Source organism: Polistes fuscatus, unplaced genomic scaffold (genome assembly GCF_010416935.1).
Source record: "Polistes fuscatus isolate 324 unplaced genomic scaffold, CU_Pfus_HIC Scaffold1, whole genome shotgun sequence".
NCBI classification, from domain to species: domain Eukaryota; kingdom Metazoa; phylum Arthropoda; class Insecta; order Hymenoptera; family Vespidae; genus Polistes; species Polistes fuscatus.
Window position 1 is genome coordinate 6,403,161 of NW_025112997.1, and position 23,818 is coordinate 6,426,978.

The 23,818-nt window shown below is 33.1% G+C and overlaps 1 protein-coding gene across 1 annotated transcript in view; it reads left to right on the plus strand.

Annotated features, from left to right (window-relative positions):
* The window catches only part of LOC122523105 (nephrin-like), a 130,596-nt gene that overhangs the window by 71,337 nt on the left and 35,441 nt on the right, over positions 1–23,818 (plus strand). The window contains exons 7-8 of the mRNA XM_043644687.1: positions 5,990–6,141; positions 16,011–16,152. Coding sequence (XP_043500622.1) covers positions 5,990–6,141; positions 16,011–16,152 — 294 coding nt within the window. The remainder of the gene's footprint in view (positions 1–5,989; positions 6,142–16,010; positions 16,153–23,818) is intronic.

The following is a 23,818-nucleotide window of genomic DNA, read 5'->3' on the forward strand; positions in this document are numbered from 1 at the left end:
ACATTCGAGCGTGTAGGAATTTTCTCTTTGCACATTGCACGAATGGCCATGGTAAAATTCGTTTCGCCCTACAGTTCTATGGATCATTTTAATTTGTAAAAAATATTTTAAGGAGTAATATTAATTTAGGATAGATATAGGATAATGTAATCTTAGTTTGTATAAGATAGATAGAGAATTTATGGCACTATAAAATTCGTAAGATAGGGTCCTCTTAAGAAAAGGATATAATATTTATTTCTGAACAAATAACATCTGGTGATCTAGACTGTGGAGATTCCGAGATTCTATACAGGTTCTTATTCAATTATTCAAATTCTATGCAAGTGTTATATAAAAATGATGATCTCTTTTGCTTATAACTCAGAAATCAAATTTTAATCGATGCAAATAAACTAGAATGTTTATTTTGCACTATACTCGACGTATATTCAGACAAATTTTTATTTTGAATTGTGGCATGACCGGTATGTACGACTGGTATTTTTTGTTTTTTCTGTGTTAGACTGTTTTTCTTTTATTTAATGCACATCGATAGCCTTCAACACGTAACTGAAGTAAACTTCTTACAAAACCGAAGCTTAACGCTAAGCTTTAACCTTGGAATTAGTTTTATTTCTTTCAAACTTTCTTTATATCTCCTAGCTACGTGTAATCGTACTTATTTTAGTTTGATTAAAATCGAAAAAAACTAAGTCTGGTGTTAATTAGTTTAAAATCCGATAGATTCCTTATACGGAGCAAGAACATTTTTCGAAATAATATAACGAACGATACGTATTCACCGATAAAATGAAATAATCTTTATATGAATTATATATGGCAATTTATTTAATGGAATACCCGAAATGATGACTGTCAAAATATTGACCAAAATGATTAATATCCATCAAATCATCAGTATATGAAATTAAACTTAATCATATTAATTCTAATTATATATTTTTATATATATATATATATATATGTTAAAACGACATTAATATTTAATATCCTACCCTCCGTATTCGATATTATAATTATTTCAAATTCGATATGCACTAATAATTTTCTACGTTACCTTTATATGAAATATCAAATATAGTTTATTCAGAAAAAAAAAAGCGTTTGATATAAAAGTATTCATTTATATGAAACAACAATGAATGGAACAAAGTAAGTTTTTATATAATTTACCAAGTGTGCTTAAAAAGAATTTAGAAACATTCTACCTACCATTCTAGTCGCTATTGATTCTCGTGTATTTCATACATAATATAATACATACAAAACGAATAAAAAGAAATTAATCAAAAGAACCATCTTTTGTCTTTGTACAAATGAGATAGTTCACTACCGTTAAATTATTATTCATTTTTATTCTTAATAAAAAAAAAGAAATAATATATTTTGAAATAATATAAATGTACCGAAGTCATGCGAAAAGAAAAAAAAAACTCAAAATGAGAAAAGTAAATAGGAAAGAAATGGTTAAACGGTTAAATGAATATTATTTCTTTTCTTCCGTTCGCCCAACGTAAGAACTACAAACGAATTCACTTTTTGATCTTTCGCTAATTGGAGCCGCACTCGAATGAAGCACGCATCGAATAATCAGAGTTATCCTTCGTCCAACTACTTGAAAGTTTAACGAGTTGGAGAATCTCGCGGTCGACAGTTACTTTGTGTTGAAACTTGGACGCTTTGAAAGGAGAATTTATTCGTATCCTCGCGTGAACAGTTGCCACGTTATTTCCGTCACTTTCCATATTGCAAAAGCGAAATATCACCTCGCACACACATACGCGCGTACTTACACAGTCACACTAATTTACATTTTAAATTCCTTCTATGAATTTAATATCAACGCGAACATTGTGTCGCCTAACATTTTCGGATCGATAATACCTTTCTTTTTTTAAAATTGGGTGTGTGAGTGTGTGTGTGTGTTATCAAAAATAGGACAAAATTCTAGTCATAAAGTGTTATCAATTTTTAAATGCGTTTTAATGTGCGAAATATAATAAAGATCAACAAGAACAAAAATAAATTGTCATCTTATCGTTAGGAAAAAGTAATAAATGAACAATTATATTTCTATATCTACGGGTTTCTATGCGAAAAAGAAAAAACATAATTATCTTTTCCATTTTTGTTATTCGTGAAATAATTGAAATTTCAACGCGTTTAATTTCCTACGATATAAAAGATTCATTTCGCGAAAGTGTTTAAACTAGGTTACAAATTGATAGCAGATCAATTAGTAAGAAAATTTATAAACTTCTATCGTATCGTATGAACTCTTCACAAATTTCATTAAAGTATCCCATTAGAAAACGTTAATGATTCTAGTAGATATTTTCGATAAGCGGACATTCTAATTGCTAACATATATAGGGTGTCCAGAGGAACTTTTTCAAGTTTAATAGGAAATAAAATAAAAAATACTACAATAATATTCTTATATTTTTATTTATTTAAAATTAAACTCGCGACCAATAACTCATTGCTATTGGCAAATCGGCAAATCACGCCCGTCGAAAGGTATCCCTTTTACTTACCTCACCCCTATAGTTTACGCGCAATCACAATTTTAACTTGAAAAAGTTTCGCTGGACACCCTAGTTAGTTTCATCGTAGATTATTATCGATAATCGATCACAGCGTATTATCTAAGTATTCCTTCCTTTATTAACTTTTTTCTTTATTTTTCTCCCTTTATTTTTCCGCTCGATAAAGTTCTTTTAATTACTTATGCTCTATTTTGTAAGAACAAGTGATTTTGACTCGGTTATCGTTGTTTTTTCCTATTAAAAAATAAGAAACTTTTCGAATTTAATACTTAACTCGATTCGATTATCTTTTTTTCTACGTAAATCCTCCAACAGCTTGAAATAATGAAGGTGTCTAATTTGATAAAAGTTGCGATCGATTCATTGAAACACGATATTACAAAAACTTATGAACTTCTTGTGTGTAAGAAAACTAATAATAATTTTGATTCTTAAAAACTAATCAATCTCCTACTTCAAATAATTTTAAGGGAGGCAACAGTTCATGAACTTAATAATTTGAAAGAAAAGAATTTTTTAAATATTATATAAAATACAAAATTTTATATATTTTCTTAATTTTATACAGAAGTAGACTTACTTTCATGATAAGCGGTTCACTTCTAATAATTGATATTTACAAGTTCTAATTCTCCTTTTTTTCATATTTGCTACAATAACGATCCTGAATATAACGATTTATAATTTTAATGATCTGGTAATTCCAACTATTCCATATAATCCTACCCTTATTATCAAGTATATTTTAATTACGAATAAAAACTTTTAATAATGTTACATGTTTCCAAACGTATTTTCTATAAGACCATCTCGTAATCGAGAAGACGTATATATTCGATGAAACTGTAACATTACCAACCAAAGACTTCGGTCCTTGCCAAATTATACGAATAATATCACTTAAGAACTACAATGAGACTTCAGGAATTTCACTTAAGCTAGAACGGTTCTGTAACATTCACTCGTTTTGAATACAACCGATTTAAACTTGCAAACGAGCTATTTAACGCGATTCTCTTTTATCCAATATAACTGTACTGTTTTTTCATTTGATATAGGTAAGTACTTTATACGCATTGAAATTATTTTCAATCGATACTTTGATACAGAAATGAAATATTTTGTCCAATAATAAAACGGAAGAGAAGTAAAAATTGCATTGTCATATCTTATTTAAAAAACAAAAATGAAAGAGAAAGTAAAAATGTAAACGAATGAAATATATTTTTGGTGCGTTCGGATTTAAAAAAGAAAAAAAAGGTACTCATATACATAGAGATCAACAATGAATAGCAATATGTTCCAATTATTGTTACAGTACAATTGAGTATCAGCTTGAAGCGTTCACAGTACACAAAAACTGACTAAATTTCTGAATACATTGTACTCGATATCGATCTGAGACCAGAAAACATAATAATTGAAAATGGAACTAGTTTTATCGTTTTTTATTTATCTTCTATTTTTTATTTGCACTTATAAAAAAAAAAATATATAATAAAAAAAAAAATAAAAGAGAAAAAAGAAAATTGCTTCCCATTTATTTCTAGTATATTCAGCCCGCGGTTTAATTTGTAAAAAAAATCCTTGATGTTAAATGAGTTTGATATTACTGCTTTAAACAAAACAAAACAAAAATACATACATATATATATATATATTATTCGTAAAATTTCTACCACTATCGATGTTTGTCTTTTTAACTTTCTGTCATCGTGCCAGAGAATCTTGTCTTCGCTTGATGTTGCTGCTCCTGCCATAATAATTATCTTCTTCTCATTTTTATTTTAAAAATTACTTTGAACTTTAGAGTTGGATGTCAAGAAACAAAGGCATAGCAGCGAAAATGTTTCAAAATATGCTAAACTCTGCGCGGTCAGTGCTCGGCATCGAAGGGAAAGCTCCGACGAGCACAAACTCAACGAGACGAGCGTCCAAAAAGTTTTTCGGACGTGTCTGCTACTGACATTACTTTTCGCCAAGCACGAGTACCGTTACAACTCTTCTTTCCGACAATGCGACACGCAACAACACAACTACAAATCTTTGCAAATCATATCTCGCGAAAAAAATTCAACTTTATCTACGATTATAGGGAAAATGGTAAAATATCTCACAGAAATAACTGGACCATTGTAGAATAATTTTACACAATTTCAATCCCACCGACATTTTCATTTCTTTTTATTAATGATATACACCTGTTTTATTAACGTTGATCGACAACGACAAAATCCTTTAATTTAATTTAATTGACAAAAAACAACAACAAAAAAAACCATGCAATCATCAGTTTTGCCATTAATCATCGCACGTGAAATTTCGTTATCCTTTTCTTGCACCTTCTACAACGATGCGTTCGAAAATATTATATATGCAAAATATATTTACAAAAATTTACATAAACGACTACCGTGACGAGATTAAAATTCGACATCTTTTATCGTGCCTCGTCTAATCGTCGAATCTCGCTAATGAAATACTCCTGGCGAAATACGAAAAGTTTATCGGATTGTACGGAAACTTTACGGGGGGAAAAAGAAAAAAAAAAAAAGAAAAAGAAAAATAAAAAGAAGGAGAAAAAAAAAAAGAAAAGAACTCGTAGCAGCTCGTTCTGACGGAAAAGTTAAATCCGCGGCAAAGTTAGCTACAGGAAATGAAGGCGCGTCATGCGTGCAATGGAAGTAACGAAGGTTTTAACAAGTAAAACAATGATGCGTGATTGGAACGTTGCTGCTACGTACTGTCGCATGCAACGATATCCTTCCCAGTAACGATTTCCAAGTAGACTGGCCAACCCAGATAAAGAAAAAAAGAAAAAGAAAAGAGAAAGAGAGAGAGGGAGAGAGTGAACAAGATCAGGAAAAAAAAAGAAAAAGAAAGAAAGAAAAAGAAAAGCAAAAGGTTTAATTAATACTTGGCTCGTTTCCTCCGCGCACGAAGCTCGGCTGAAGGGATGGCTTGGAAATAGGGGTGAGAAAAGGGAGAGGGGAGAGGGGAGAGGGGAAAGGTAGGGCGCGTGCACTCACTGCCCTGACTGCCATCGAATTAATAACGAGTCGGGATTTCCTGACGTACCGGAAAGCATCTGCCGGGACTCGAAAGCCCACCCGTAAAATGTAATTTCGAGTTTAAATTACGGAAACGTTTTACGCGCTAAGTGCCACCAAAAGGCAACGAAGCTTATCTTTTTATCAAAATCCAAACTGATTTTTAATCGTAGGTTTGTAGGTACTGTACGATTGATTGTAAAGTCTCACGATTATCGGCATCGATGTTCCTTTCATTCGAAGTTAAGATATTCTCGACAAAATCTTATCGATCGACTTTAATAAAATCATCTCAAAGGTTACGAGTCTAAAATGTAGTAAATAGGAAACGATTGAAATGCTCTTGTTATATATACTCTTCTCTTCTTTTTTTTGTCTGCATTACAGTGAAACCTTTGAAAGTGGAAATCTCGGAAAAGAACAAAACTCTTTCGGCGGGGAATAAATACGAGGTCGAGTGTCGTAGCACAGGATCGAAACCAACGGCGATTTTGACTTGGTGGAAGACTTCGAAGCAGCTTAAAAAGACCGTGAAAAATGTGAGTAAGAACTTTCCTTTTTATTCTTTTTTTTTTTTTCATTTCTCCTTCTTCTTCTTCTTCTTCTTCTTCTTCTTCTCTTTCCTGTCTAATTAATTTAAACCTCATTTAAATGTGATAAGTACGTTATTGGAAAATTAAATAGAATCTTAAGACAAGTTTTTTGTCATGCGTGGTAGTTTCAATCATCAACTTATCGCGAATTTCTACGCAATATTGGTTACCTTTTCATTTCTTTCTATCTAAAAAGAAAGGATGAAAGTATGTGAGAGGTCAAATAATATCGCAAATACGAAATAGGTCGGAGTTAGTTATCGATCACGCTTAGTAGATCGGCTTAGCGAGTATCTTGCCAGCCAATGGAATTGCACATTGAAAAATCGATATCCAGTCAGCGGTATAACGTACGAGCAAATGAAAAATAATGGCTGAAAGCGCGAGTACACAGTGACGGTGACTCGAGCGAAAAATAACGCTAGCAAAAGCGCTGAACCGCGAGCCCTGTGCGTTAGATTGCGGTACACCACACTAAAACATGACCTTTCCATCAATTGATTCTCATTCTTTCTCTTCGAACAGAAATAGTGATTGTCTAAACTACCAATAATACAAATCGAGCTAATCCATTATCATAATTATCAATTTATATGTTTTTTAAGAATTATTTTTAGAAACGTGACACGTTCATACTAAATGGAAGTTACTAATAGTCATTTATTTAATCTCAAATATTTGTATACACGTTTAGATTACAATTCAATAATACGATTATTTAAATTCATTATCAATCGTGCTTGTAGTAGCATTATTCATTTAAAATTACAATTGATGTTATTGTGTGGAATATAACGCGATCCACTTCGCTAATTATGCGTTAACATCGAGATATAATGAACTTGTACACTCACACAAAACGTGCTCATTCTGAGAAGGGATTTTTTTTATTGACTCCGATCGAACAAAATTTGCTAAATATTTTTCAATTAAATACACAAAATATATATACATATATATAAAATACACACATGTTATTTTAATATCTGAAACATCGTAATGAAGTAAACTAAATCTTCTAAATCTTAAAATGAGTTTATGGCTTGCAAATGTTTAAATAAAACATGAAGATTAAAAAAAAATAAGTTTATGAAAATATTATCGGAGAAGAAAAATATGGATTTTAGCAATGCAAAGGAATTTTGAAAATAATCATCCGTAATATTGTTCGTAATGTCAGGGACATAAGAAATGTTAAGCAGTGGTATCTGAAAAGGGCGAGAACGATTAGATATCGGTCGTAAAATTCTTTTCAAACTGGGTCCATCTTCCGGAAGCTGGTTTGGTAGTGGCGAGCCGCTTAAACTTAAACCATCGAGCCAAGTGAACTTTCCTTACTTCACAACGAGCCAAATTACTTTGAAAGTTAAACAAAGATAAGCACGTTCGCCTACTCGACAACTAGGAGCTCTGTCCTTCGAAAGTGGAATACTATTGAAGCTATAGACATGCGCGCATAAAAGCAATTCTCTAGGAAGGACTTACCTAGTAACGGCTCATGATATGAACTGTTTCTACGAAGTTAAGATATTTTATAAATGAGCACTAATAGATTGGATTAAAATAGAAACTGCGCGCGTAGCTCCCAACAATATAATATCTCGATCCTATGCTTCTAAAGTTTCAATTTGCATATTTCATTTAGCTCGACTTATTCCAACACGCCGCCACCCGTGCCTTACCTACATCCGGTTACTTTCTTGCAAAGTATTTCTCTTAAAGGGGGAAACGAAGGTTACTAGCTACTTGTAATCTTCCTCATCGTTGTCATCGTCGTCGTCGTCGTCGTCGTCTAAGGATAAAGTTCGTAGAATCAAGAATGTAATGAGCTAAACGACAAAAGACTTCGCTGACTTTTATACGAGACTACCAAGAAGATTAGACGAATGAGATATGATTTCATTCAAAATCAATACGTTGTTCAATGGCTAGGAGGAATAAAAACTAATATTTCTATATTTTATTTTTTAAACAAATATTATATTTATCTTCTAAAAAATATATAATTAGCAATCATTAGAATTATTCTACCGTGTTCTCACAAAAATGATCCTACCTTGTATAAGTATTTCGATTTTGGAAAAAAATGTATACACTTTGTTGTCCGTTATTTGCACGAATGAGTTTAACAAATTTGTGTAAGTCCGCAAATTCTCCCATCATGAAATGTATCTTAAGAATCTAACGAATTCGTTCGTCAAATCGTTTGATCGTAAAACTAATTATTCTACTCCAGGTCGAAACTCGACAATCATCGGGAGTTCATTGACCCAGATTTTGCATAGCAAGTGAAAAAGCACGAAAGCGCTTTCGTGCCTGGAAAGGATTACGCTCGAGAGCTTATTATGTCAGGTGACCCGTTTGCCTAATTATACATTCGCACCACTCGTATCATACGAATAGCGCCAAAGAACTGTATTTGGATACGAAATAGTGTCTGTTTATATATATATATATACACATATTTTCTTTTAAGCAACTTTTTATAGAACAATAAACAAAGAAACAGGTTTTAAAGCATCACGTTGATGAACATTAAATTCGTTCTAACATAAGTAAAGTGTATATATACGCGTTTATTTTCTTTTTAAATTATTTATTTGCAGGAACGTGATACATACAACTAAATACTCCGATGTAATCGGATAGCTTCGCAAGCTGAATATCCCCAGGCATTACTAGATATCTCGTTCAAACTATGTAGATAGTAAAACGTATCTCTCTCGTTACGTTTAATAGCTCATAGACGTTTCATACGCTCATACTTTTCTAAATGCTTTTATATTTCCTATTTTTACTACTCATGATTATTATACCAGAGAGATTGATATTAGAAATATATTTTATAATAGTATAAAAATCGATAGAAAAAAAATGTTAATACTGTTTGATTTCACGTATAAATAAATACAGTACTTTATCAATAAAAGTTATCGTTGAAAATTCTGTTGAAAAATAAAATTAAAATTTGTATTAAGTGTTTATCAAATTGATTACCCTAAACATCCTGTTTCAGCAACATTAGATATTTTTCAACTCGATGGAACACGTTTTCAAAAGACCCGATCATGATAGAAATATTTCCTTGATGTGGTAATTTCCGTGTCTTTAGGGTTTAGAAAGAGTCAGATTTAGAAAAACTTTGAACAACGGAGGATGACTGCTAGAACTGTCTTTGAAAAAAAAAGAAATAATAATTTCCTATACTTTGATCGATCGTCGTTGTGAAAGAAGAGAACGGTCGAGACTCCTTACACAAATCTACATTCATAAAAATACATTCTCTAAAGTCTTTGATGTCTTCTCCCTGTTGGATATTGGAATAGGATGAAAAGGTTCTGCCGTATTTTCCATGACAGGTCGGGATTCGATCAAAACCGAATATGTCTTTGCGAATCTCAAAAACCTATATGGACACTCACATCGATGGATACAAAAATAAAAGATACTACGAAACTGGTGCTTTCCGATGATCAGGGTCAATTCGATCTATATCGAATCGAATTTTTCCTTTTACGAAGTTCTTCCCTCGATTTTAACATCCTCTTTCTTTTCATCCTCAAAATCATTTCACTTTCTGATAAACAATATAACTCCAAAAATTATATTTCTAGAAGTATATATTTTAATATTTTTCGTTTTATCTATTCAATCTTTTAAATGACAAAATTGCTATGAGAATAAATGTAATGATGTTACATACTCTCGAACCGGTCCTGGATTTATTTACCACGATCAAACATCGTCATTTATTCGAATAATGTTAACAAGAGAAGAAAATGTTCATTATACAGACGAAAGAATTTCGTAGGAATCGTAAAAATGTAGGACCGGAATTATTGAAAGCTCGGCTATTAAATTTATCAGCGAACGAACGAACGAACGAACGAACGAGCGTGCCTACATAACTATTATATGTATATGTATATCTATTAACCCCAACGTGTCGTAGTTCAATCGTGATAAAGAAGGGCGATAATTGATGATAAATTTATCTCTATATTACAAGAACTTTCGATTCTCGAACTATCACGTAAATAATAAACCTTTAAATACGTCATTTTATTCTCTTTCACCTATTATTTTGACTCACTTTCGACAAATCTCTGCAATGCTCATTTAAATATCCTCTCTCCCTCTCTCTCTCCCTTTTCGCGCGCGCGTGTGTGTGTATGTGTGTGTTCGTGTGTTTATGCGTTCGTGTGTTAAATAAAGGCTCGATTATATTCGGAGAAAATATAAGAGTTTAATGATTTATGAGAATTTCATTGTACCAAAACCTGCCGGTGCTACTCGGATTAACTGTTTCATGCGAACGACAGACAGTTTGATAATAATTTATCGAGCTTACCCGTGAAATTGCCATCGAACCTGGAAGCATCTGGACTGATAGCGAAACCATTAATAATCGTCGTTACTCATATAATGAAGTTTCAAAGAAGCGTTATCTCTAAATTAACTGACTTTCCGGCTTTTTATTTTCCACCATAATTTTTTCTGCCAGATACCTTTGACCAATGGTAAAAATTAAATATTTTGTCTCGATTAAACGTACTATTTAAGACAATTCTAATCATTCTCTGTAACGTTTACTGTTATAAATATCAAATGTAAACAAAGACAATTTTCATCTTCCTTGAAAATACATTGACGTTTCAAATCGTAAAATAACGAACTCCGTAAACAACTAACTAATGATAATCGTCAATATTAATTAAAAGATAAAAAAACGTTATAACTAAAAACTTATCCCAAGCAAACAAATCATTTGATAATACATACCTACTCGAATTGTCGAGAATTATCGCGGAGAATTGTCGCGAAGAAAAACTTTTTCCATTGATAAACGCGATCGAATCTCTTTGAAATAATATGTTAAATAACAAATCAAATGGGGAATGAAGAATCAACATGGCATTCGCAGAAGGTGCAAATTACGTGCCTTTATGGTAACTCTACGAAGCAAGTTGTCCGAGTTGTTGGGCCGGCTTGTGCTATACTTACGTGTTTCTCGTTGGCAAAGGAAAGCAGACTGTGTTTAATCAGATACGTTTTGCCAAGCAGCTTTAGGTTAAGGCGACACCGACGACGCCCCGGGTGCCGGCATCTAATTCGTGAAATCCATTAGTCAGGACGAGAGGTCGTTCCCCATAGTCCTCCCTCTTCGAAGTGCTGACAACGAGAGTAATAGCGATGGCATAGTGATAATAGGTGGCGCCTTGCTGAGTACGATATGTCTGCTTAACCGTGTCTATGTTCGCGCCTCTATTAAAACATCTTTCTTCTTTTTTCCTTCAAAAACACTAATCCAATTCAACAATTAATATTTTCCCTGATAATAAACAACTCACTAGAACAAAAACAATGATACCTACAAAATACGTTTTGAATGAAGAGAAAATACATTACATTTCGATTGTATAAATTTAATGATAACGCGTATTAGTAAAATATTCGCGATCGAAACGAAAAGTGAAGAACGAGACTAAAAGAAAAATCTACACGAACAATGGTGTATAAACAATTCGGTATAATTTTTTCCGAAGAAATTGATCTGAACGATGTGAGAAAAACACGAGTCGTATACGTCACGGTCAATTTTGAAAATCAGAGCACTGTATAAAATACCCCGAGCAATCTATAGATTGGCAATGTATATTTTGAGCATATTTTTCGTACATTGCTCGATCAATCTCTAAAAAGCCTAGAGGGTTTTGGTCAATCTAGGTCATATGCTTTAATTAGTTGTATTTACAGCACGTGGGAGGGGGAGACATAGCTAAATGATTTTAAGCTATTGTAAGTGAAACAAACCACGACAAGTGTATATTCGTAAGGTCATGAAATGATCTTCACGTTTCGTACTGTGCACGCACACGTGCACGTGCTTTCTCAACTGCCTAAAAGCAGAAAATAGTATTATACAAAAAAACACGAATTTAATTATTAATAATTAAAGATATATTCTGTTATTCTGTTATGAAAAAGAGATGGGGCTCGGTTTCTATTAAGAGTTTAACTGTTCTTCCTCCTAACATAACTTCACCCTCCTTCCCCTTCATGTTCTAAACACACTTCACTAAAGCATATTTTGTACATTGATCGGAAACTTGTTACTGACATAATATACACATTTTTAAACTTTCATGTTATGTATCACTCACACGAGCTTCAAAACACTTCTCCCCTCCGTGTTCTAAACACAAATAACTAAAGCATATATTCTACATTGATCAAAACTCTCTGGGCATTCTAAAGATTGATCGAGCAATCTATACAATGTCCTACTCGATTGGATTTTGTTTACATTGCCCGAAAATTCTATACAACGCTCGAATTCTCAACATTGACCGTAACGCATATACAATACAACATGAAAGCAAACTCTTTAATTCCAATTGGCGTATTGCAAAAATGCTTTTTGTATTTCTTTTTTTTTTTTTAAAACGCTGACAACGGTTTTAGTAAGATAAAAAAATAAAATGTTAGAAGAGAAGTGAGATCAAGTGAAAAAAGGAGGAGGAGGAGGAGGAGAAAGGAGAAAAAGAAGAAGAAGAAGACAAAGTAGGGAACAACGTAATGGAAACCGAAAGAAAGAGCAAGAGGAAAAGTTGCGGAAGCAGGAAATCTCTAAGCGAAGTTTTCTCCTTTTTATTTATTTCTTTTAATTCTTTCCTTTCTTTTTTTTTTTCATTCCCTTAGCTCTATGTATCTGGAAATACTCCAAAGGGTAAAACGTGCACGCGGATTTATCTTTCCAAGCCGATCCTCGAATAATACCGCGGAAACTCACAGCTGGTGCCTACCACCCTCCTCTCCTATCTCCTTACCCCTCCCTCCCTTCTTCTCGACCTACATGTAATATCGATCATTATCGCAGTTGTATGAATAACTATTAATGATTATTCCCTACCCGTTGTTAATACATTGTCGTATTGTATTAACAATGAAACAAAAAAAAACCCATGAAAATAACCATGTAATAATCGCGAATAACGTGTTCACGGAAAAATAACAAAATCTCGGACTTTAATATAAATCTTCCCTTTATAAAATAAAATATAAATTAATATTAACAAAAATTCATGTCAAAAATAAATATTAATAGGGGATACGTAAGCGAAATATGTGTGTGTAAGGAGTGAGGAGGAGGGCGTGACGACGATAGGAAAGCGATGAACACCAATCCTTAATACTGATGAGCCCTTGTAAGTTCAAAGGCGTTCTGTCGAAAGGTAGAGTTAGTCAAAATCGAATAGTCAAAGGTATAAGATCGTAATTGTCGAAGAGCCGTATTTGTCGATTACCAATGTCTCATGTAAATGTGTGCATTGGGTGTGATTGTGTGTCGAAATAAATTTCTTTTTTTTTTTTTTTTAATTAAATATACAAGCCACAGTTTATTTTCCAAACTTATCCTACGTATTTAATTATGTCCCGTAAAGTAAATAAAAAGTAATAAATTATCCTAAATCGAACGCGTGGCAATATGAAATATTCCTGGATCGAGATTATTTTTGAAAATCAATCTTGTTTTTCTTTACCTTCGCACTTTCTCTCTCTCTCTCTCTCTCTCTCTCTCTCTCTCTCTTTATCTTTATCTAAATAAAAATATAGGGAAAAGATAGGAATATAAAATAAAATTAAAAAAACAAATAAAAAAAATAAAATAAAAAAAAATATAAAGAAAAGAAATTAATTTCAGTCCTTGGAAGTGTTAAGTCGCGCATTATAAAGAGAAAAAAGTGCGATAAAAATTGCGTCTGGCAATGGTTCGCATTTCTCGTTGCCGGTAACGTTCCATATACCTTGCTACTATCTACGTCTCTTTCAACTAGCAAGCGAGATTTCACATTGGATGGTGAAATCTCTCTCCTTCTTTATACTTGTATATTCCTATACAACTATACATTCGTGTACGTATATACATATATATGTATATATGTATGTATATATATTCATATGCATGTATACACGTATAATGTGCGTATACGTATAACATAGCATACGCTTTTAATACTGAGGCCAATTCCATCTCGCTTCGTGTGATTTTAATATCGAAGAATTCGACCTCTCTTAGCAAACCTCGAATGATACTTTTCCTACCCTCTGAACCTATGCTCAATCTTTTTAAATCGAATTATAGAAAATTACTCGTCCCCGTTTTAATTTCTTTTTTTCTAACAAATTTCTTCTTTTATAATAATTCATCATAATAATTCATTATAATAAATATTGATGTTTCAAATTACAAAGCTCTTTTGTATATTAAAGTTTTGAAATGAAATATTGAAGAAAGCGCGCGACGAATTTTATTCATTTATTATTTTTCTCATCATAAATCGATGGAAATATAATAAGAGGAATTTTGAATAACGTTATTTTTACAGTTCGATGACAATTCTTATTGAAATTGTAGGATCAATATTAAAACAGAAACACAGAAAGGGATATAGAAAAGTGGAGGAAGGTTGAATGGTACGGCTAGACGATATAGCATTAATGTTCACGTGACCACGTTTATTTATAGAATTCAATACAATCGACCATTTTGCCTATATCATCGATTTATGAAATAGTAATTAGAGATTCTCAATATGCGAATAATAGTCGAACGATCAACAAACTTGATCCGAATGGAATCCAATCTCCTTGCTTTGACTTGGATGAAAATTAATACCGAAAACAGAGAAAGGATAACAGTAACAAAAGAAAAAAAATACTCTCGGATTTTCTATGAAGTTTTACGTTATTTAATTTTCAATTAGATTCGATCGAAGAGTCTAACATTTCACCGTTTTTGTGTTTAATCATCCCTTAAACCGCATGGATTCTCATTCTTCTTTAAACGATATTATTAAAGACGTAAAAACCTTTCCTAATTACTCGATAAACAATCCCGAGCTACCTTCCACGGATAATTATTCTATATAATTAACATTTTTCTATCATCATTGCAACTAACAATCATTATCGTTATTTGTTCTTCAATTAAACGGATGAATTTTTTTTCAATATTTTCTTTAATTATTTATATTTGTACATTCTTTAATTATTACTAATGTAATTATAACAATACATTTAATTAAAAGGAAAACATTGCTGTACGAAAATTTTTATCTAAAATATTCAAGCTGAACTAAATAAAATGTTGCCCGTTGTTTACTCAGAAATTATTTTAAAAAATTGCAAGTTTTATTCTTCATTAAATTAAAATATATATATATATATATAAAAGTTATTTTGTAAATAAAAAAACAAATATATGAGGAGCTCCGGTATAAAACAAAACAAAAAATCACATACTCTCTATCCATGAAAATAATAAACCTCTACATGTAATTTATTACACAAATAAAAATCAAAATTGCATCGAAAGTATAAACATTGTAAACTTTTCATTGTTCAATGTTAACTTTGTATTTGCATATTCATCACTGGTACAAAATTAAACGCAAAATGGTCATTACTATATAAACAATAGATTTCAATAAAGAATTCTTAACGTTACAGCTAACACGTCATGCTTGTATACGCGTGCTTATCGATCAATGATATTATTATACTTTAAATAATGATTTAAAAAAATTGTTTCGTGATTTTATTTATCGAAATAGCAAATAAATTTAAAAGAAGACAAAAAACTTTCAAATTATTAAACTAAAAACACGAACAGGTATTATAATATGTTATTCAAAAGTTAGCCGGATTATAGTAGAAGGAATGTAATTATAACGATCGATAGGACGCGTTGCGGTTTTCAAACTTCTTATTAGATTAAATTCCTTTTTAATGTTTAAACGAAAAATGTTCAGTTTCAGGAAGGAAGTACGAGCGTAAGCGTTCTCCATTTGATACCAACCATCGAGGATGACGGCAAGTTTCTCGCATGTCGTGCAGAGAATCCAAAATTACCGGAAGCAGCCATAGAGGATCGATGGAAACTGAAAGTGCACTGTGAGTACGGTTTTCCATTCGATCCTCCTGAATCGGTAGGAAAACGGAAACGGAAAAGTAAAAGAAGGGTGAAGGATATCGCGGTTTCGATACTTTCCAAGCGATCCTCTTCTCTCCTCTCGAAAGAATAAATTCGATTATACCAATAAATTCCTTCAAGCTGGTAAGGACAAAAGAGAAACGATAGGAAGAAAGAGAGAGAAAGAGAGAGGGGAAGAGAACCATACCAACCACCGGGATTGGAATTTCATTCTAACGCAAGCGTATTCCTACGCTGCTCTACGATCGTCTTCAAACAAAAATCCTCGTAATTCTCGGTCGTCTTTTTAAAAGGAGAATCGTTTTGATACGCTAGAGAACATTTTTATCCCTCCTCATTTCAAGCAAAAGGGAAGTTTAACGCTCGCGATTCGAAAGAATCGACCAACTTATTACATTCATTTTAAAGCGAACTAAAAGATTCACCCAATTGCTCAAAAGCCAATCGAGAAAAAAGCTTTCCGAGACTTTCTCTTACTTTTCCTCGAATCAAAATCGTAGCAACGTTGACGTAACGTACAAAATTCGCGATTATATACATATATATAAACATTTTAGAGAAATTACTAAATAATATCACACATATTACGTATCGTGAACAATGAATATTGTATTATGATAAAGCAATCCAACGAATATCATACTTCATCATACTCATGAAATATCAAGACGGAAATAATAAACCGAGGGGTGTCAAATTTGGAAACTCCACGTGAAATTATGTACTCCTTATCCGTTTTCATCTAATTTATCGTAAAGAAGATTTAGGTGTTTGAGATCGCAGAGCGGAAACGTCTGCTTGTTTCCGGCAGATACGAGCTATCGTTATCCGTTTATTTACGAGAGTGTCTGATCGGCCACTCGATGTATCCTGTATTATCCCTCCGTTCGCATATATATGCGAACATTTGGCATTAACTCGCTTGGTAATCGCTATGGCATCACCCGCACATTCTCCTAGAAATCTCGTTGTTGTTGGTGGTCGGTTTCTCCGTTAACTATACAGCCATTCCACTTCACTCTTCTCCTATTTATTCGTTTCTCTTTCTATCCCCGTCTTTCTCATTCTCTCCGTTTCAAAACACGTACTCTCGCAAATATGCGAGATCGGTTAATAAACCGATTCATTTTAAATCCATTTCCTGGACAATATATTGAAAATATCAAATATAAATATATCCCGTCAGTTTTTTGTCATGAAAATACATATCGTCGATTTAACAATTTCATTTTTATTCTTCTTTTATTATATTTTTATTAATTTTTATTTCTTTGTTCTCTTTTTATTTCTGCATAGGACGTATGCATGCGTTTATATAATAATATTTCGATATTGTCAATTAACGTTTTCGAATAATTTTATGAGACGTCATCGGCAACATATTAAACTTGCTTTTTACGTTTCCTATTTGTATTCGTAATATTACATTTTATATGTTATAGAATTGTCATTTAATAAAAACAATTTTATTTATTACTTTTCGTACGATGCACTCGTGTTCGGAATACTTCGATTTGGTCAAGTGATTTCGTCAAATAACTTTACAATAATGACATCGTTCTATATATTAAAATAAGATATTATAGACTTATGTATTCATTTGGTTGGATTTTTCTGTAATAACGTAAAATGAAATCTTATGAAAGTAACTGGTTTAATGAATTTCAAATTAAATGAATTTCATGAGAATCGTATTATAAGGAGTATTCAAGGAATGTGAGAGAAGAACATTACACCGACGAATATGTAGTTTTCCAGACGAAACTTTCGCTTAATAACCTTCCACCAATAAACAGATTCCTGCGGGAAACAACGCAACGAACATACTCGGATATTTTCACGAGTTTGAGAGAAAGAGAAAGAGAGAGAGAGAGAGAGAGAGATCACTTCTACTCTTGCCGCTTTGCTCATTCGTTATTTGTACGTGCAAGCGAAGTGCATTTTCCACTTTTATTTTCTCTCTATCTCAGTTTCTTTCTCTTTATTTTGAATACACCTCCATATTATTCGAGCACGTGAAAAGATATTCTCAAAAAAATAAAAGAAATGAAAAAAAAATTTCCCATCGCATAAAGAATCTCGAATTCTTGCGTCGATTTCTTCTTTCGTAATGTCGTCTCGCGCGATTCTTGGTTTAAATTCGAAGAAGAAGCACGGGTGTCCTAGTTACATATCGATTTTCTTTTTTTTTTTCTTTTTTTAACACAACGAGCATAGATCCGATAAAATATTATCCTCTTATCTTTAAATTAAAGTTACAAGACATATTCAATAAATTTCTTGTCATCACACAGGCGAGTTCGTTAACTTATATTTAACATTAATTTCATTTGCTATGTGAGTCAAATCGTAATGCATTTCGAAATGAAGTATATCGAGAATAGGATGGATGGCTATCGTCGTTACAAAGTGGCTCATAACCGTGCATCTATCAACGTTAGCATCGCCCTGTCAGTGGTAACGATATGTACTTTATCAGACACGTGCTGCACGGTCATCCTAACCTGTGCGACCACACTCACACATACACACACACACCCAAGCACACGCATGGACTATATCCATACACGTGTATACACGTATAGAAAGCATCAGTCGTACAATAATACGATTACGTTGAAAAATATATTAATTAATCGAGACATTTTCGACGTTCGTTTCTTCCAATACTCGAAATAAGCAATTATCTTGTCGACATGATACCATTACAATTATATTCTAAATTATACCAAATAGTACGTCGATAATATCGATAGGAAACTGATACGCGAGATAAAGGTAAGACAAAGCGGTTCTATAGCGATTATGTACTACTGGGTTAATTTCCAATAGCAATTTAGCTCGTTAGGCGTGTCGATGTGCAATGTAATTTATCCCGAGGGAAGTATTAATAATCAACATGGTTACATACAATTCGGCTCCATGTGGCTAGATTGGGTCTCTGCCGCAAGATCGTAAGCGGGTAATGGTAGGTGTAGAATAACTAGAACGTAGATAGAAGAGAAAGGGGGTTGAGGTTAACCGCATACCCCATGTCACGTGGTTAACGATCTGTTCAGTCGCATGAAAACTATTGCACCGCGTAAAATCCACGATTAGAGCTCTTTCGGTATCCGCAAATATTTTGTTCCCTTCGATTCCATAGAGCTACGTGGTGAATGCGCAATCATCGGAAGTACCGCGATCGGAGAAACAAAATCCTCCGATAAATGTCATTCAATCGTTTTTTCTTTTTTTTTCTTAAATTTTTTCTTTATCTTATTCTAAAAAGTATTTATTAATGGTGTACGAAAAATCTTAATTGTAATATTAAAACGTTGATGTATATTTGCAATGAATATAATTAAAATAGTTCGTGAAAATTGCATAAAAGGGCCATTCACGATCGATTTAATCTGCTCGATACTATCAATTTAATCTAGTTAATATCTTATATGCTCGTAATGGAGATGATCATGATGAAAGTTTTGCGTGAAACTCTCTCGATACAAAACATATCCTTCGGAAGAGCTTATGAACTTGCAAAGAGAGAACCACAGAAAGAAATGCAGGACGTAACTATTCCAGCAAAATCTCCTTTATCGGTACATGCATTCGTTGTAGATGCGTTAGTACATTTACCTAATCGATACGGATGGACGAGTGCCGAACAACAATAATATTAACGAGGAATAATGTTGCCGTCCGCTCGACGTTTCACGGTATATCGTTTACGTTATATCGTGGAATAAATTCTAATTCAACGTCATCGAGGATGAAATTATTATTACGACATCATATTTAGATTATTTTTAACGATACAACGTTCGAATATTACAAGTGATAGTATTTATTAAAAATATACGTTTTATAAGCATAATATATTTCGTAATATTATATTAAATACCGTTTTAACTCACGTTTACTTTAATCTTGAAAGTAATGTCTAAATAAAGTAAGTCCAATATCTTTAAAGATATATGTAATCTCGTGTAAATGTTAAACACGATATATTGTTCTGTAAAGAAACAAAATAAATCTGAGAGTATTGAAAAAGGGTTCATTATGAAGTAACATTCAATCGGAGTCGAAATCGTACGAATGATCTAGCTGAATGAAAGATCAAAGTCTATTAGCCATTGATGAAAATGAAATCGCACCAGCTGTGGAGAAGTTACTTCTTCTAGGATTGGTCGAGGTCATACGAGTTAGCCCTGGTATCGCGTTAGGTGGTTAACGATCTGTTCGTTCAAGTGAATGCTTCTCATCGCACATTCTCGTGCGTCGTCCCACGTGGAATGCAAGGTATAGTGCGTGTTCATTTACTGGAAAGCTATTTCGTACTTCCCATTATCGGACGAGTCGTACAAACTCGAATTCACCGTAGCAAAGCATACTCTCTTCTCCTATAAACGAAGAATCGCACCTCTCAACTTCTCCTGAGTTTACTCTTCCTCTTTGATCATCCATCCGAATATCAAAATTCCCCTTCTTGAAACTTCCTTTCCATTAAACGCGAACTTCTCTATCTAAATTTCGAATTAATTATTTGCCTGCTGTGTGATATCTACTCGTGACCATTATTAAACACGCGTTAAACACAAATTAACAATTTAAAATCATTTTAGATCTTACAGTTTACTCCTCAAATTTATCTTTATTCACGTAAATTTATTATTTCTTTTTGTTTTTCCTTTTATTTCAGAAAAATTGTCATTTTCTCGTAAATTGTCATTGCGACATGAAATGGGAATGTGAAAAAAAACTTAAGACCTAGACCTCCGAGATTTGTATAGCATAAAATACTTTTTCCAGAGGTAATAGTTTATATCTCTTTTTACATTTCCTTCGGCAGAATGATTCTTCAAACATGTTGCAATAATCTCTTTGTACTTTTCCTACTTTTCATTACTCGACTTTTACCTTTTATACATACAATCGATTCGCCACACACACACACACACATGTTTGTTTTATTTATTTATTTTTAACGTGTATCATCACATGTTAATATTTTATTCCGTTTATTGTTGGCTTTAATTAAACATCTTTTGTTTTATATTAATCACGCACACATATTTTTAAGCTCTCTATCTCTCTCTATAAAAACGTTTAGAACATAGAATAGATTTCTTATCTTTTTATCATCTCGTGCGTCTTTACGGAAAAACCGAATGAGCGATGTAAAAAAACGTGACGTTTCTAACTGGAAGCTAAAATGCATCTCGGCATCGTCTTTGAGCAATTGTAAGAGGAGCCTTAAGCTCTTTGGAAAACTGGAAACAGTTTAGTTTAGAGAGTTGTTTCGAACGAGAGAGAAAAGAGGAGGAGATCGGACAAACGTGAGCTCTATAAATTGGACAGAAAAGAATTGCTACTTGCGAAGCACGAACGAAAGTTTGTCCTACGCTCTCGCGATAAAACCAAGCCACTTTGAAGAAGAAATTTAGCCATTTGTTGGTAACGTCGAGGAATCGATAGAAAAAAGAGAAAAAAGATCTAAAAACTCTGGAAGCGTTTTACGGACAGGAGATGTGACCACGAAACGACAAGAAAGTTGGTAATTAATTCACTAATCCTCTGACAATCAAGAAAATTAGAAACAAAGGATACGTCAGACCTAATACGTACATAGACATTTTAAGTAATGATGATAAAGGAAAAAAAATGTGGCTTTTGGCAAAAAACTAAAAAGGTATTCGATAGCAAGTAGAGGAAATGATTTCTAAGAGAACGTAGAGACGGCTTTTCCTTTACTTTCCTTTGGTTTCCTCGCATCTCCGACATCTCTTGTAGAAGCACCATTGTAAAGAGCTACTCACTCCACAAATCACGGCATACGATAAATGTTCACTGCCGGTTTTACCCGGTTATTTATTACCATGCACGGCTATGGGAGTTAAGAGCGGATATTCAAGATAAAGGCTCACTCGTGTTATTTACTCCCGTGTGAGCTTACCTAATCGACATTCTCGTGAAAATTGTTTAAATAAAATTTGATCCATCAGTTGGTTCATCCGCGACAAACAAATATTTGAATATCGTTCAAAAATAATATAACGAGTGATCTTCTTAGATAACAACAAAAAATTCCATGTATCTTTGGTAAAAGAGTCTTAATTAGATAATTAAAGTATTCATGAAACATGATAACTTCTCTATCTTGGATAGAAATAATTATTTGCCTAAATGGTAAAAGGAATAGAAGAAAAACAGTATTAAAGCTTAAAAACTGGTTGAATCGTTGCAAAGGCAACGTTGAAAATTACCTCAAAACGACTGAACTATCATTAAACATATTTACATTAACGTTAATTAATTCAGAGAATTTACTTTCAGAAACGAACTGTGAAACGTTTACCAACTTCAACAGAAATCTAAATGTTGGCGGATAATTATTTTCGCAGCTATTTATCGTTTCTATATAATACCAACTCCTCAATACTGAATCTAGAAAATATATATATACCATAACAGTATAGAACTGAATAGGATATTCGATTATATAAGGTTATGATATACTTCAATTTGTCAGAATATTCCCGCCGGCCATATTGCAAAGCTCGTGTTTTACATTCTTCAAATGGTTCACGCATTCGAATAATGATTTCGAATTTTCTCGTTGATGGAATATACGATTATTAAATCCGCCGTATAACGAATACTCAGATTAATAGGTTATGGACGAAAGCGTTTAATAACGATAACGCGATTGCATTAGTTAAAGTATAAGCAGCATAAACGTGGCCGTTTATAAATCTCTTTATTTTGTGTGTAAGCCGGTGGGTAGACATTCATCGTTAAAATTCAAAACGTATTTTATCAAGCTTTTGCGAGAAAAAGAGAGAGAAAGAGAGAGAGGAAGTTTTGATTTATCACATTGACTCGGACCATCCGAAAGTTTTGTTTTAGTGCTTAAAGAAGATTCTGCAGGTTGTACAGTTACAGGCAGTCAGTCGGTAAACAAAATTCATCCAATCCGAGCTACATATCGTCGCATCGATACTGCCTCGCGAACTAGTAACCAGTACCATCAACACCGCGATTGGATTCTCTGCATTTTGCACATTCGCGTAAAGAACCCACACACACACACGCACACGCACACACACAAACACATAACACGGACTGTCCTCGAGATACTTTACTCCTCCTCATTCCTCCCAGCGAGAAGCGATACTCTCTCGTTGGAGTTTCCTCTTTGTTTCCACATGGTATTTAAATAAATTCACGCGACGCATCGTTGCATATCGAGTTTCGAGTTTTCAGTTGCAAAGTCGAGACACAATACATGGCCGCGCATAGATTGGGAGAAGCCCATATCGTACTTCTTTGCAAACTTTCCCACCGACGAGTTTTTCCCTATGATTGGCAGAAAAAAATAAAACAAGGAAATAAAACTATTAAAGGAAGAAATAAAGAAGGACAAAAAAAAGAGAGAAGTAAATAACTCCCCGTAACTCGTTATTAAAAATAAAATATTTCTCTTTGCATTGGGAATATTTACGTGTTCCATTTCGATAACAAATATCAACGGGAAATGATATTGGATGTCGCCGGTTGAACGAAAACTTTCGTAATTTCGTTGGAAAAATTATCGCGGAGAAAACGCGTCCATGCAATTTGTCTTGAGAGATGCATCTTCGC